Below are 15,637 nucleotides of genomic sequence, written 5' to 3' on the forward strand. Positions count from 1 at the left end.
CGGTCATCGAGATCACCTTGGGACTATAACAGCCACTCCTGCCGTCCCGCCCCCCGCCCCGCAATAGAAAGTGTTTATTCTGTACAGGATTCTTCCTCTAGGGGGCTGGGGGCATCGGCTCCGGAAATTGACAAACTGGGCAGTTCTGTGTGTCTGGAGGGTTGCAGATTTGCTGGCTGAAAGCTAGAGATCCATTGTTTCAGCACAGATTTCATGGGGACCGGCTGAACAGCAGCAGAGTGGGGGTGGCCTTCCTGGTGAGGCCAGGCTGCGCTGAACCCCAGACAAAAAGGGAGCATTTGTGGCTTTTATAATCCAATGACGCGATGATTATACCAGCTTAGGGGAGTTCTCAGCAGGTGCTTTTTATTAATTGATAAAGAGCTAAGGCTCGTTTTTGATAGATAATATATATTTATTAAATGTATTAATGTGTGTTTTATAATGTAACCTGGCTGACTGTTGCATACTTCTAAAAAGAAAAAAAAAATCGTTAAAGAAATTTCAAGACAATCAATGTGTACCACAGATGACTGTATATAAACATTACAAATTTAAAAATGTAAAGCATGGGCAGATAGGTTTTATTTTCAAAATGCTGTTCTTAACACGCGAAAAATAAATAAATAAATAAAGGCTTTACTATTCTTAAGACGTGTGGTAGCTTGTCAAAACAACCCCTTCCAACTACTTGGCTGTCAGATCTGCCTGGAGGCTGTCTGTGGCATTTTGCATGGGAGAGGCCCTGTCCACAACAAACTGCAGAACAATTGAGGGTAATAAGTCAGTTTACCCATCAAATGAGGAACTTTCTATAATCCTTGGAGGCCTAGACAATAAAAATGCCTTATCTGTTATTGTCTGGGTTTAAGCGTCTTATCTTGTTGGGTTTGGGTCAAAGTTAAAGGTTTGTCTCCTTGGGAAATGACCACAGGCGATAGTGTCTTTTTTTTCTGCAAAGAGTGTCACCAGATAAACTTAAAACCCACTGCAGAGGTTTCGGGCTTAATTTTAAACATGAATCTTTGCAAAGGCGGCCAAAAGTGGGAAAGTGGTAATTAGAACACTTGCACATCTCTTGAAACTAGAGTTCACTGTACATTTTAACAGTGGCTGGTGTACAAGAATCCTGAAGCACTGAAGATACACACGATGAAAGAATAAAACTGGGGGTAATGCAGAAAAACACTAGCGCTTCCTTACGAAAACCTATTTGCACTAAATCAGATTTGCAACAAATTCTGGCTTGTGCAGAAAAGATTCTGTATTCAAATGCACCAAATCTAGTCTTTAAAGACATGGAGGAAGGAACTTTTTTTTCCTTGAGTCGGGTGATGGGAGCGCCGAAGGGAAAAGATACCAACTGCGGTTAAGGATGTGGCGTCTTAGCTGCAGGCTCTTCCTCATCTTCCATTCTGCATTTCACTGCAAAGAAATGGAAAGAGAGTCAGGAGGGATTTACACACCAGACAGACTTGGCATCTGGAAACCGCAAACTTGGATACACGGAAGTCAGTGGCTTTGCAACCCACGGAGCGCCAGCGATGGTCCTGGCCCCGCAGATCCACTGGGAGGAACGCAGGGCCGTGGTGCGCCAAGGGTAGCACCTGAAGCCACTTCACGTGACATCCACGGCCATTCTGAATTCAGTTCAGAAGGTCACAAGTGTGCTTTGCAGGTCAGGGAAACTGAAGGAAGGAAGTTTTACTAAAGATGATGACAGATTCAAGGCTCTTGATTCTAGCCCGTCACCACTCACCCTGTCGTTTCCCCCCCCGCCCCCCCCACACCCAGAACAACACTGGGGTCAATACGAGGCCAGAAGAGAATCTCTTCAAGTCTTTTATGATCCGGACAAGAATGTGATCCGGGTGATTTCCTGAGTGGGCCAAACAGGAAAGTCAGCTGAACACGGAGCGGCACTGTTTTGTACGGAGCGTTATCCCAGGAGATAAGAGCCCTTCCTCCCAACATATGGAAACCTGGTCTCCTGGGTGGGCAGAGGGTCCCTTTGGAAAGAACACTCTCTCTCCCCCTTTTTTTTTTTTTTTTTTTTTGGTGACACAGCATGCAGAATTTCCCAAGCCAGGGATGGAATGTGCACCGCAGCAAAGACAATGCCTGGACCTTAGCCCACTGAGCCACCAGGAAACTCCAAAGGCCTCTTTTTGTTGTTTTGTTTTTTGCCTTTTTTAGGGCCACATCTGCTGCATATGGAGGTTCCCAGGCTAGGGGTTGAATCGGAGCTGTAGCTGCTGGCCTATGCCACAGCCACAGCCACAGCAATGCAGGATCTGAGCCGCGTCTGCAACCTACACCACAGCTCACGGCAGCGCCAGATCCTTAACCCAATGAGGAGGCCAGGGATCCAACCTGCATCCTCATGGATACCAGTCAGATTCATTTCCGCTGAGCCAGGACTGGAACTCCTGGAGGCAGCATTTTAAAGGGAAACATTTGATGCTGGAAGTGACAACATCAGTTATATTGAAACAGAATCACAGGGATTATCAACTTGAGACCTTGGAAAGGATTTTGACTCCTGGAAAGGGAGATCTTTAATAAAAGGCTCGTTTTTCATAGAAAAGGGAAACCAATGCACCAGTCGTGGAAGGAACAGGGCCATGGGAGCAGAGCATAGCTGCTAAGTGTACACCTACTGGGACCAGAGCCATCTGGCTTTGAATCCCATCATCATCTACCAGCTGGGTGACCCGAACAAAGTCTCTTAACCTCCTTGAAACCTCAGCTCCCTCGACCATAAAATGCGGACAGTAAGACCTTCCTCTCTGCAGAGTACAAGGGTAAGGGGGTCCCTGTTGCCTGGCATATGATAGATGCTCAATAAAATAATTTAATAATACAGGTGATGTGGTGACTGTAGAAAACCTGAAAAATAAGTTGTTTTTGTTTTTTGTTTTTTGGCTGTGCCCGTGGCATGGGGAAATTCCCGGGCCATAGCTCAAACCTGCACCACAGCAGTGACAATGCTGGCTCCTTAACCTGCTGAGCCACCAGGGAACTCCAGGCTTTTTTTTTTTTTAGTCTTTTTAGGGCTGCACCTGCGACATACGGAGATTACCAGGCTAGGGGTCCAATCGGAGCTACAGCTGCTGGCCTACGCCACAGCCACAGCCATGTGGTATCTTAGCCATGTCTGTGACATATACCACAGCTCACGGCAATGCTGGATCCTTAACCCACTGAGCAGGGCCAGGGATTGAACCTGCATCCTCATGATACTAATCGGATTCATTTGCACTGAATCACATGAGAACTCTCGGGAATTCCATGCTTTTTAAAATATATTAGTTTCCTAAATATATTTAATATATTACATATTAAATTAGACCAAAAAAAAAAAAAAAAAAAAAGAAGTTCCCATCATGGCTTAGCGGAAACAAATCTGACTAGCATCCATGAGGACGCAGGCTCGATCCCTGGTCTCGCTCAGTGGGTTAAGGATCCAGCATTGCCGTGAGCTAAGCTGTAGGTTGCAGACTTGGCTCAGAGCCTGTGTTGCTGTGGCTGTGATGTAGGCTGGCAGCTACAGCTCTGATTCGACCCCTAGCCTGGGAACCTCCATATGCCGTGAGTGCAGCCCTAAAAAGACAAAATATATATATCTGTGTGTATATATATATATGTATTACGCCATGCTTAAAAAAAAAATATATATATATATATATTTGCTTAGTTTGCTAATTTTATTTATGTAAAACAAAAACAGAGTCACAGACATAGACAACGAACTAGTACCAGTGGGGAAGGGGGAGGAAGGGGTGAGTTAGGGATATGGGATTAAAGGACAGACTACTACGTATAAAATAAATAGCAACAAGGAAATACTGTGTAGCACACGGAATTATACCCTTTAATCCCATAATAACCTATAATGGAATATAATCTGAAAAAAAATACTGAATCACTGTATGGTACACCCTAAGCTAACAATATCGTCAATTAACTATATTGCAAGTAAAAAAACCAAATGAAGTAAAATACATTAAAACAAATATTCAAACTAATTTTCTTTATATCATGTAGGTGAGCTTTCTGTGCTTCTCAGATGTGCTTATATGTTGCTAAGAATTTTCCTGCTACATCTGAATTTACGAGAGCAGCTCCATTTCACAGTCATCATCAAGACTGGAGACTTAGCACAGCAGTTTAAAGAGCCATCAGGTTTAGCTACCAGGCTGTCCTTTGAAATTCTGTCTTCAAAAGCCTAGTGAGTCAGCGGTACAAACCAACACAGATGAACCCTGTCAGCCATGTCTGATGACTTTTTAAAATTTATCTCTGCCTTCTCAGCTGCTGAAGCAGAGACGGAACCTTGAGAAGCGTCCCGGGCAAGCTGACTGAGCTTGGGGTAGGAACGGTTCTCAGCCAGTACAGACTGGCAGGGGCTCTGTATATTAAATGTTGCCTTTACATGAGCTGGAAACAGTTTCTCCAGCTTATTTTTAAACAGCTCTCTGTGAGTGTAACAAGTTAATAACTAATTGAAAAATGATTTCCGTCTGTACCTAGGGACGGGGGCAGTACCCACTCTTTACCTTGGTGGCTGGTCCAGAACCGGAGGCACACAGAGCTCCAGGCAAGAAACGCTGAGAGTTTCTTGAAAAAAAAAAAAAAAAAAAGGAGTTCCCAACGTGGCGCAGCAGAAATGAATGCAACTAGGAACCATGAGGTTGTATGTTCGATCCCTGGCCTCATTCAGTGGGTTAAGGATCTGGCCTTAAATGGTGGTGTAAGTTTCAGACACGGCTGGGATCTAGTGTTGCTGAAGCTGTGGGGTAGGCTGGCAGGTGCAGCTCCGATTTGACCCCTAGCCTGGGACCCTGTATATGCCACCCTAAAAAGCAAAAAAAGAAAAAAAAAAAGGAAAGAAAGGAAAGCCTGAGGACTAAGAAGCCAACTGTATTAAACATTAAAAGAAGAAGCTGGAGTTTCCACTGTGGCACAGTGGGTTAAGGATCTGAATGTGGCAGCTCCCGTCACTGAGGGGACAAAGTTCAATCCCCAGCCCCGTGCAGTATGTTAAAGGATCTGGCGTTGCTGCAGCTGTGGCGCAGATTTCATCTGGATGCAGCGACTAAAAACAAAAAAAATTCACAAATACCATATACCCCCCCCCATTCCCAATGTACTTCTTCTTTTCTAGTAACAGCTTTTTAAAAATATATTTTATATACCAGAAGATTCGTACCATCATTTGAAGCTACTGGAAACACATAGACAAGCTGCTCTTTAACAGTTGAAAACCATGTATTATTTCCTTTTCTCCTTGAACATATAGTTCTATTCCTCTTCTCCCAGGTTTTTTTTTTTTTTTTTTTTTTTTTTTTTTTTTTTTTAGGGCTGCGCTGGCAGCATATGGAGGTTCCCAGCCTAGGGGTCAAACTGGAGCTACAGCTGCCAGCCTATGCCATAGCCACAGCAACACGGGATCTGAGCCGGGTCTGTGACCTACACCACAGCTCACAGCAATGCTGGATCCTTAACCCACTGAGCAAAGCCAGGGATCGAACCCGAAAGCTCATGGTTCCTAGTCGGATTCGTTTCTGCTGTGCCACGATGGGAACTCCTCTCCCAGATTTTTATCCTAACGTATTTTCATTCTTGAAAGTGTTTATATGGATCATCCTGTCATGCAGCAGCAAATCTACAGATACAGATGTCAAATTTTTTAAAAAGGAGGAGGGAGTTCCCTTGTGGCTCAGCAGGTTAATAACCTGATTAGTATCCATGAGGATGCAGGTTCAATCCCTGGCCTCACTCAGTGGGTTAAGGCTTCAGCATTGCCACAAGCTGCAGTGTAGGTAACAGATCCGGCTCAGATCCAGCATTGCTGTTGCTGGGGTGTAGGCCTACAGCTGCAGCTCTGATTCGACCCTTAGCCTGAGAACTTCCATATGCTGCAGGTGTGGCCATTAAACAAAAGAAGAAGAATGGAGTTCCTGTCATGGCGCAGCGTAAACAAATCTGACTAGGAACCACGAAGTTGCAGGTTCGACCCTTGGCCTCTCTCAAGGGGTTAAGGATCTGGCATTTCCATGAGCTGTGGTGTAGGTCACAGACGAGGCTTGGATCTGGCATTGCTGTGGCTGTGGCGTAGGCTGGCAGCTGCAGCTCCAATTCGACCCCTAGCCCTGGAACTTCCACATGCTGTAGGTGAGGCCTTAAAAGAAAAAAAAATCACGGTTGAACCAGTGACTGAAACCCCACTCTAGCTTCCCTTTGGAAGCCCCCAGGCCTTTCTCTGTCAGCTTCCAGAGTGTCAAAAGGACACACATCTTTTCCAGGATATAAAAGTACTCCAGTTCTCTAGGGATGCCCAGACTTCAGTATCAGAGAGGCAAGCATTTGCATCCAGGCTCTGCCCCTTGCTACCGGTATGCCCTTGGCCTGGTTGCTAACCCTCTCCAAGCTTGTTCCCTCACATATAAAATTGAGTTCCTTGTGGATCTTTTTTTTTTTTCCTTTTCCTTTTTTTACCGCTGCATTGGCAGCATATAGAAGTTCCCAGACTAGGGGTCAAAGCAGAGCTGCAGCTTGCAGCAATGCCGGTCCTTAACCCACTGAGCGAGGCCAGGGATCAAACCCGCATCATCATGGTTATTAGTCTGGTTCTTAACCCACTGAACCACAGCTGGAACTCCTCCTTGTGGATCTTATTGCACAGGGTAATCTTGATATTTAAATATGTGAACTGCGATTACATATAAAAATCCACCAGAAGAGTGCCTGGCACACAACAGATACAACAGGGGCTTAATAAACGGCTCGTCTTGTTGGAATTCAGACAATGGTTTGCCTGGTTTCCTGGGGAAAATATAATTTAGGGGCCTGCAGCCTTCTTTCTGTCTTCCTTTGCCAGCACTTGTTGTTGTTGTTATTATTATTATTATTATTATTGCTTTTTAGGGCCGCACCCATGGCATATGGAGGTTCCCAGGCTGGGGTCAAATTGGAGCTACAGCTGCCAGCCTACACCACAGCCACAGCAACATCAGATCCAAGCCTCATTTGCGACCTACACCACAGCTCACCACAGCGCCAGATCCTTAACCCACACTGAGTGAGGCCAGGAATCGAACCCACAACCTCATGGTTCCTAGTCGGATTTGTTTCCTCTGTGCCACGACAGGAACTCCTGCCAGCACTTATCGTGTGTGTGTGTGTGTTGATTTGAGACCTAAAATAAGGAATGTGCCAGGCAGAGCCAGGCTCTCCGGAAACTAATCTCTGTTTGAATTGGAATCTAAGTGTTTTCAAGATGCAAACAATATCTTCAATAGTTACAGGCATTGAGTTAAACCCTCTCACAGCCCCTGCTGAGAAAGGACCCTCAGAAACAAATCTGAAGTACGTACAAAGATGTAGGGATGTAGACATTTATGAGGTGCCTGATAGCAAAACCCTTCTCTTTGGCTGATGTGAGAAGCCATTTAATGTCTGCTCATTAAGATTGCAATTCCTCATCTGTATGCATCAAGTCACTCTATGCTCATCTGCTACTCCATGTTTCTAGAAAGCCCTCAGACAATTGAACTTGGAGTTACCATATGGCCCAGCAGTTCTACCCCCGGTTAAGAATCCCAAAGAAATGAAAACATGTGACCCCACGAACTCATGCACACTAGGAATCTTGTTCATGGTAGCATTATTCTGGACTTCTGTGTGGCTCACAGCAGGGTAGCATTTTTCATTAATAGCCAAAATGTGGAAACGACTCAAATATCCATTAACTAATGAATGGATGCACGGATGCACAGATACGATACCTCCGTTGGAGCATATACAATGGAATATTACTCGGCCATGAACTGTGTCCCCATCAAATTCATTTTGTCCCCTACCCCCATATTAGATATAGGGCCTTAAGGAGGTCCCGTCATGGCACAGCAGAAACGAACCCAACTAGGAACCATGAGGTTGTGGGTTCAATCCCTCACTCAGTGGGTTAAGGATCCGGCGTTGCCATGAGCTCAGATCCCACATTTCTGCGGCTGTGACATAGGCCTGCAGCCATAGCTCCAGTTCGACCCCTAGCCTGGGAACCTCCATATGCCATAGGTGTGGCCCTAAATAGACAAAAGACAAAAAAAAAAAAAATTGCTTGTGGCAATATTTGCAAATTCTGCAAATATCCTAAAAGCTACTGAATTGTACTATGTATGAATTATCTCTCAATAAAGCTGTTTTTTTAAAAGATGACATTTCTTTCTCCTTTTTTTCTTTTTAAAAAGGATTGAATTGGTTGAATTGGAGCTGCAGCTGAGGCCTATGCCACAGCCATGTCAACACCAGATTCAAGCAGCATCCATGACCTATGCTGCAGCTTGCGGCAATGCTGGACCCTTAACCCACTGAGCAAGGCCAGGGATCAAACTCACATCCTCATGGACACTATGTTGGGTTCTAAATCCACTGAACCACAACAGGAACTCCAAGATGACATGTCTTTTTTCTCTTTTGTTTTGCTCTTTAGGGCCAAACCCACGGTATGTGGAAGTTCCAGGCTAAGGGTCGAAGTGGAACTGCAGCAGCCGGACTGCGTCACCAGCACAGCCATGTGAGATCCGAGCCGTGTCTGCGACCTACATCACAGCTCATGGCAACGCCAGATCCTTAACCCACTGAGCATGGACAGGGGTGGATCCCGCATCCTTATGGATACTAGTTGGGTTTGTTACTGCTGAGCCACAACAGGAATTCCCCAAGCTGACATTTCAATAGTGGTCATCTCTGAATGGTGGGATTTAGAATTGGTTCAATTTTCCACAAAGGGCAAGTATTCGTTTTTTAATCAGACAAGAAGTTATTTTTTAAACTTCTGTTAAAACAAACGCCAACAGTATTCTCCTTTTCTGCAAAGCTGATAAATTTCACACTTCTGCAAGAGTCGAATACACACTCATGACAGCTCCCCCTCGGGCCAGCTTCTCAGTGTTTAACATTTTCTCATGCACATTATCTCATGTGAGATTCAAACCAGGCAAATACCTATTTTCTTCCTGAATGAATTTATACAGTGCTTCCTCCCCAAAATTATTTCAGATGATTTATAATGAAATATAGTTAATAAAAATAGAAGAAAATCATGTCAGAAGAGAAATGGAGAATTAAGATGCTAAACAGGAAGTCAACAAGTGGCCATAAATGAGAGTTACATTGAACTCTGAGCTTCCTGGCAGACGAGGCAAAATGAAAAGTTAGGGAAGAAGAAAACCATTTCCCCAAGGGGAGAGACATTTTTCCTGGCACCAATCGCTGGATAACATTTCTCATACGGGTGTTTCTGTTTTTGTTTTGCTTTTTAGGGTCGCATCCGTGGTATATGGAGGTTCCCAGGCTAGGGGTCAAATCGGAGCTGCAGCTGCCGGCATACACAACAGCCACAGCAACACAGGATCCGAGCCGTATCTTCGACCTACACCACAGCTCACAGCAATGCCAGATCCTTAACCCACTGAGCCAGACCAGGGATGGAACCCACATCTTCATGGATACTAGTTGGATTCGTTTCCACTGAGCTATGACAGGAAGTCCTGGGTGTTTATTTTTATAAAAAGATTTAATGGATCATGATTAGGATCGGGAATTCTATTCCTAGGCGTATACTCGGGAGTCACTTGTAGATCTCTAGAAAGGATGCTCATAGCAGTTATATTCATAGTAGCCCAAAACTGGACAACTCAACTAACTCAAATATCCATCAACAACAGGACAAGGGATAAACAACCCGAGTATATGCACGCAGTGAAAATACTGCACCACCAGTGAAAACGAACAAATTTCTGATACATCCAAGATGACTGAATCACACAGAATGTGGAGTGAGGAAGCCAGATATAAAACAGAACATACTACACGATTTTATTTCAATGAGGATCAAAAAACAGTTAAAATGAGTCAAGGATGATAGCAACCAAAAGAGTGACTGCAGTGGTGGGGGTGAAAGGGGGGGCCAGGGAGGTGGAGAGGTTGGGAAAATGAGGTGGGGTGGGGTCGGGACTGAGGTTGGGGCTGGGACCTGGGGGAGCCTCTGCCAACAAAGGAAAGGTTCTACATCTTCACCTGAAGCTGGTTGGTGGTTACATGGGTTTGTGCACATGTAGAAATTCATCAGGCTGTTCACTGAAGATCTATCCATGTGAGAAAAGTTAAACATCAATTCAAATTTAAAAATTTAATCCCCCCAGAAAGATTGAATGGAGTTTGACCCAAACAGCATTTTTATAGACGATGCTGAAGTACATTTAATGCTAATCAAATCAAATTAGGGGATCCAATCAAATTCACAAGCTTTTGCACAGCAAAGGAAACCATTAAAAAAAAAAAAAAAAAAAAAGGACAACCTACGGAATAGGAGAAAATAGTTGCAAATGATGCAATTGACAAGGGTTTCATCTCCAAAACATACAAACAACTCATACAAATCAACAACAAAAAGCCATACAACTCAATTGAAAAATGAGCAGAAGAAGACATCCAAAGAGGACATATGGATGGCCAGCAGGCACATGAAAAAATGCTCAACATCACTAATTATTAGAGAAATGCAAATCAAAACTATAATTAGGTAACACTTCACACTGGTCAGAATGGCCATCTTAATAAGTCTACAAATAGCAAATGCCGGAAAAGGTGTGGAGAAAAGGGAACCCTCCTACACTGTTGGTGGGAATATCAATTGGTACAACCACTATGGAAAACAGTATGGAGGTACCTTAGAAAACTAAATATAAAACTACCATATGACCCAGCAATCCCACTCCTGTGCATATACCTGGACAAAACTATAATTCAAAAAGACACATGCACTCGTATGTTCGTAGCAGCACCATTGACAATAGCCAAAACATGGAAAAAACATAAATGTCCATCAACAGATGAATGGATTAAGAAGACGTGTTATATATACACAATGGAATACTACTCAGCCATTAAAAAGAACAAAATAATGCCATTTGTAGCAACATGGATGAAACTAGAGATTCTCATACTAAGTGAAGTTAAGTCAGAAAGAGAAAGACAAATACCATATGATATCACTTATACATGGAATCTAAAATGTGGCTCAAATGAACTTATCTGCAAAACAGAAATAGACTCATATACCTGGAGAACAGACTTGCGGCTGCCAAAGGGGAGCAGGAGGAAGTGGGATGTACGGGGAGTTTGCGGTTAGTAGATGCAAACTTTGACGTTAAGAATGGATGGGCAGTGGGGTCCTGCTGTATAGCTCAGGGAACTGTGTCGTTTCTTGGGATAGAACATGATGCGGGATAATATAAGAAAAAGAATATATATATATATATATATATATATGCTTATGCATATACATATCTAGGTCACTTTGCTGTATACAGTGTAAATTGGCACAACACTGGAAACCAACTATACTTTTTTTTCTCCTTCTGCTTTTTTAGGGCTGCACCTGTGGCATATGGAGGTTTCCAGGCTGGGGAAAAATTTTTTTAAATATAGCTATTTCCTAGAGCTACCTGGGTTTTATAAGCCAAAGATATATACCACCTTGGAGAATTCTGATTATATCTAAGATCATAGAATCCAATCTTATAATCTGATTAATATAGGTGGTTTTCAGAGTTTTAATTAAATGGCCACCTATGATAAGAAATACATTTCACATTGCATTTAGCAGTAAACAAACACAAACAGGAAGGCCAAAAACAAAAATTTCACTGAATAGCATCTCCCTTTGCACCAGAAATTACATGCTGTATTTTCTATATCTATTCTATTTCACTTTTTCCAGTTTTTATTGAGATACTGCTGACACACAGCCCTGTTTAAGTTTAAAGTATGCAGCACAATGATTTAACAACATACATTACGAGGCATTCTCATTGTGGCGCTGTGGAAACAAATCCGACGAGGAACCGTGAGGTGGTGGGTTCGATCCCTGGCCTTGCTCAGTGGATTAAGGATCTGACATTGCCGTGAGCTGTAGTGTAGGTCACAGATGCAGCTCAGATTTGGTGTTGCTGTGGCTGTGGGTGGAGGCCGGCAGCTGTAGCTCCAATTTGACCCCTAGCCTAGGAACCTCCATGTGCCGAGGGTGCGGCCCTAAAAAGACAAAAGCCAAACAAACAAACAAAAAAAAGGGACATTATGAAATGACTGCCACTGAAATTTAGCGAACATCCATCATCTCACATAGAAATAAAACAAAGAAATGGGAAAGAATTTTTTTCCTTCTGAAGAACTCTTAGGGTTTACTCTCCTGGCAACTTTCATATATAAAATACGGCAGTGAGAAGTGGCTGTATCGTGGTGCATTTTATCCTTAGTTCTTACTTCTACTAAAATTGGAAGTGTGTTTTCCTTTTTAACCACCTTCATCCAATGCTCTCTCCCCCCCTCCCCGCCCCCCGCCAATCACAAACCTGATCTCTTTTTCTATTTTGGTTTTTGGGTTTTGAAATACAACTGAGCTACAGCGCTGTTGATTGCTGTTATACAACACAAGGATTCATATTTCCATACATTGGAAAAGGATCGCCATGGTTGTCACTATACAAAGATATTACATAAATACGGACTCTACTCCCTACACTGTACATTTCATGCCCCCAACTCATCCACCTCGCAGCTGGAAGCTTGTTCCTCTCATTCCCTCACTGCTTCCTTTCCTCCTTGCACCACTCGCCCCTCTGACAACCACTTGTTTGTTCCTGTATCGATGACTCTGTTTCTGTTTTGTTGGGTCACTTGTTTTTTAGATTCCACATATAAGTGAACTCATAGGGTATGTGTCTTTCTCTGACTTATTTTACTTAGCACAATACATTCTAGGTCCATTCATGTTGTTGCAGATGCCAAGATTTCATTCTTATTTATGGCTGAGTAATAAATATTCCATTGTGTGTGGGTGGGCATCACATTTTCTTTATTCATCTATTGATGGGCACTTAGGTTGCTTCTATATCTTGGCTTTTTTTTTTTTTTTTTTTTTTTTTGTCTTTGGTCCTTTTAGGGCTGCACCTGAAGCATATGGAGGTTCCTAGGTTAGGGGTTGAATTGGAGCTACAGCCGCCGGCCTACACCACAGCCACAGCAATGCGGGATCCGAGCTGTGTCTGTGACCTACACCACAGCTCACGGCAACGCCGGATCCTTAACCCAATGAGCGAGGCCAGGGATCAAACCCGAAACCTCAAGGTTACTGGTCAGATTTGTTAACCACTGAGCCATGACAGGAACTCCCATTTTTGCTTTTGTTTCCTCGCCTGAGGAGACACAGCCCAAAAAAAAAAAAAAAAAAAAAAAAAATTACTAAAATTGATTTAGGAGTTCCCTTCGTGGCACAGTGGAAATGAACCCAACTAGAATACATGAGGTTGCGGTTTTGATCCCTGGCCTCGCTCAGGGGGTTAAGGATCTGGCGTTGGTATGAGCTGTGGTGTAGGTCACAGACACAGCTCGGATCTGGTGTTGCTGTGGCTGTGGTGGAGGCCGGCAGCTGTACCTCCGATTGGACCCCTAACCTGGGAACTTCCATATACCGCAGGTGCAGCCCTAAAAAGCAAAAAAAGAAAAAAAAAGAAAAAAGGAAAGACTGGAGTTCCCGTCGTGGCGCAGTGGTTAATGAATCCGACTAGGAACCATGAGGTTGCTGGTTCGATCCCTGCCCTTGCTCAGTGAGTTAATGATCCGGCGTTGGCGTGAGCTGTGGTGTAGGTCGCAGACGCGGCTCGGATCCTGTGTTGCTGTGGCTGTGGCGTAGGCCAGTGGCTACAGCTCCGATTAGACCCCTAGCCTGGGAACCTCCATATGCCGCGAAAGCAGCCCATGAAATAGCAAAAAGACAAAAAAAAAATAGAAAAGAAAAGAAAAAAGGAAAGACTGATGTCAAGGAACATAGGGCCTGTGTCTTCTTCATAGAGTTTTATGGTTTCAGTTCTTACATTAAAAACAAAACAAAACAACAACAACAACAAAAAAAAACAAAGCTGGAGTACCTCCTCCCACCATATGCAAAAATCAATTCAAAATGGATTAACGACTTGAATGTAAGACCTGAAAAGTATTTCATTTTTTTCAAATGCTTGTGGAAACCCACTAACTGATGTTGCTTCCATAGTGGGAAAAACTGCTCTAACATGATTTAAAACTGTATGGCTTGGAGCTCCTGGTGCGGCGCGGCAGAAATGAATCTGACTGGTAACCATGAGGATGTGAGTTGGATCCCTGACCTTGCTCAGTGGGTTAAGGATCTGGCGCTGCCTGTGAGCTGTGGTGTTGGCTCAGAGGCAGCTTGGATTCTACGTTGCTGTGGCTCTGGTGTAAGCTGGCAGCTGTTGCTCTGATTTGACCCCTAGCCTGGGAATTTCTATATGCCATGCGTGCAGCTCTAAAAAGCAAAATAAATAAATAAAGTAAAAATCGTATGGCTTACAATAGGCATTGAGCATTATTGAACACCTGGGCTAGGGGTTGAATTGGAGCTGCAGCTGCAGGCCTGCTCCACAGGCATAACAATACCAGATTGGAGACACATGTTCAACCTATGTCACAGCTTGCAGCAATGTGGGATGCTTAACTCCCTGAGCCAGGCCAGGGATCGAACCTACCTCCTCACGCAGGAATACTAGTCAGGGCCTTAACCCACTGAGCCACACTGGGAACTCTGGATTCCTTTTAAAATAACTTAAAAATTGTCCCTTTATCAAAGTAATACACTCTCGTTGTGAAAAACACATAGAAAAGCATCAAGAGAGCAAAAAAAGCTACTTATCATGCAATTGCTGATAATTCTTGGGAGTACGGAAAGACTTTTTAAAAGTGCTTTACTTGTTCCACCCGAGCAGGAGGGAGATAGAGGAAGCTGAGTCTTTTGCACGTGTTCCACTTTTGCCACGTGTACTGGAATTCCCCTCATTTGCTTTTTGTGGCATCTGGAGACTGGTCCATTTAAGAGGTTTTAAATTGACATTGGGGAGTTCCCATCGTGGCGCAGTGGTTAATGAATCCGACTAGGAACCATGAGGTTGCGGGTTCAATCCCTGCCCTTGCTCAGTGGGTTAACGATCCGGTGTTGCCGTGAGCTGTGGTGTAGGCTGCAGATGCAGCTCTGATCCCATGTTGCTGTGGCTCTGGTGTAGGCCGGCGGCTACACCTCCGATTGGACCCCTAGCCTGGGAACCTTCATATGCTGCAGGAGCGTCCCTTGAGATGGCAAAAGAGACAATAAATAAGTAAGTAGGTAAGTAAATTGACATTGGAAGCTGTCCAGAGTGATCGGCTAAGAACGGCAGAAAGCGTCCCAGGCCTAAAGTCTCAAGATTTTATTCAGACCCCGATTAGAAGCTTCCTGGCCGTGTATCTTTGAGCAAAGTACGTGACCTTCCTGATCTTCCATCCTTTAAGTGTACAATGAAATCAACACCCTCCTAAAAGCCCACCTGAGAGACAAGGGTATTTAAGGGAAAAAGACTTGTGCGAAGGCTCACCTATAATGTCTTCCTGGCTGTGTGACCTAGATCAAGTTACATAACCTCTCTGACCTTCGGTTTCTTCATCTATTCAATAGAAGTGATTAAAGTACTCCCCTCATTGGATCCCAGAGAGAGTGTGCATAACCCATTTAGCCTGGGAACTT

General features: G+C 43.9%; 1 protein-coding gene across 2 annotated transcripts in view; it reads right to left on the minus strand.

Annotated features, from left to right (window-relative positions):
- IQCK (IQ motif containing K) overlaps positions 133 to 15,637 on the minus strand; it is a 124,837-nt gene continuing 109,332 nt past the window's right edge. The window contains exons 9-10 of one of the 2 annotated variants that reach the window (XM_021086532.1): positions 4,560 to 4,620; positions 133 to 1,425 (exon numbers count right to left, since the gene is read on the minus strand). In XM_021086532.1, coding sequence (XP_020942191.1) covers positions 1,404 to 1,425; positions 4,560 to 4,620 — 83 coding nt within the window. In that variant the 3' untranslated portion in view covers positions 133 to 1,403. The remainder of the gene's footprint in view (positions 1,426 to 4,559; positions 4,621 to 15,637) is intronic. The other variant, XM_021086533.1, reaches the window with a different exon arrangement.

This window comes from Sus scrofa, chromosome 3 (assembly GCF_000003025.6).
Source record: "Sus scrofa isolate TJ Tabasco breed Duroc chromosome 3, Sscrofa11.1, whole genome shotgun sequence".
Taxonomy (NCBI): Eukaryota; Metazoa; Chordata; class Mammalia; order Artiodactyla; family Suidae; genus Sus; species Sus scrofa.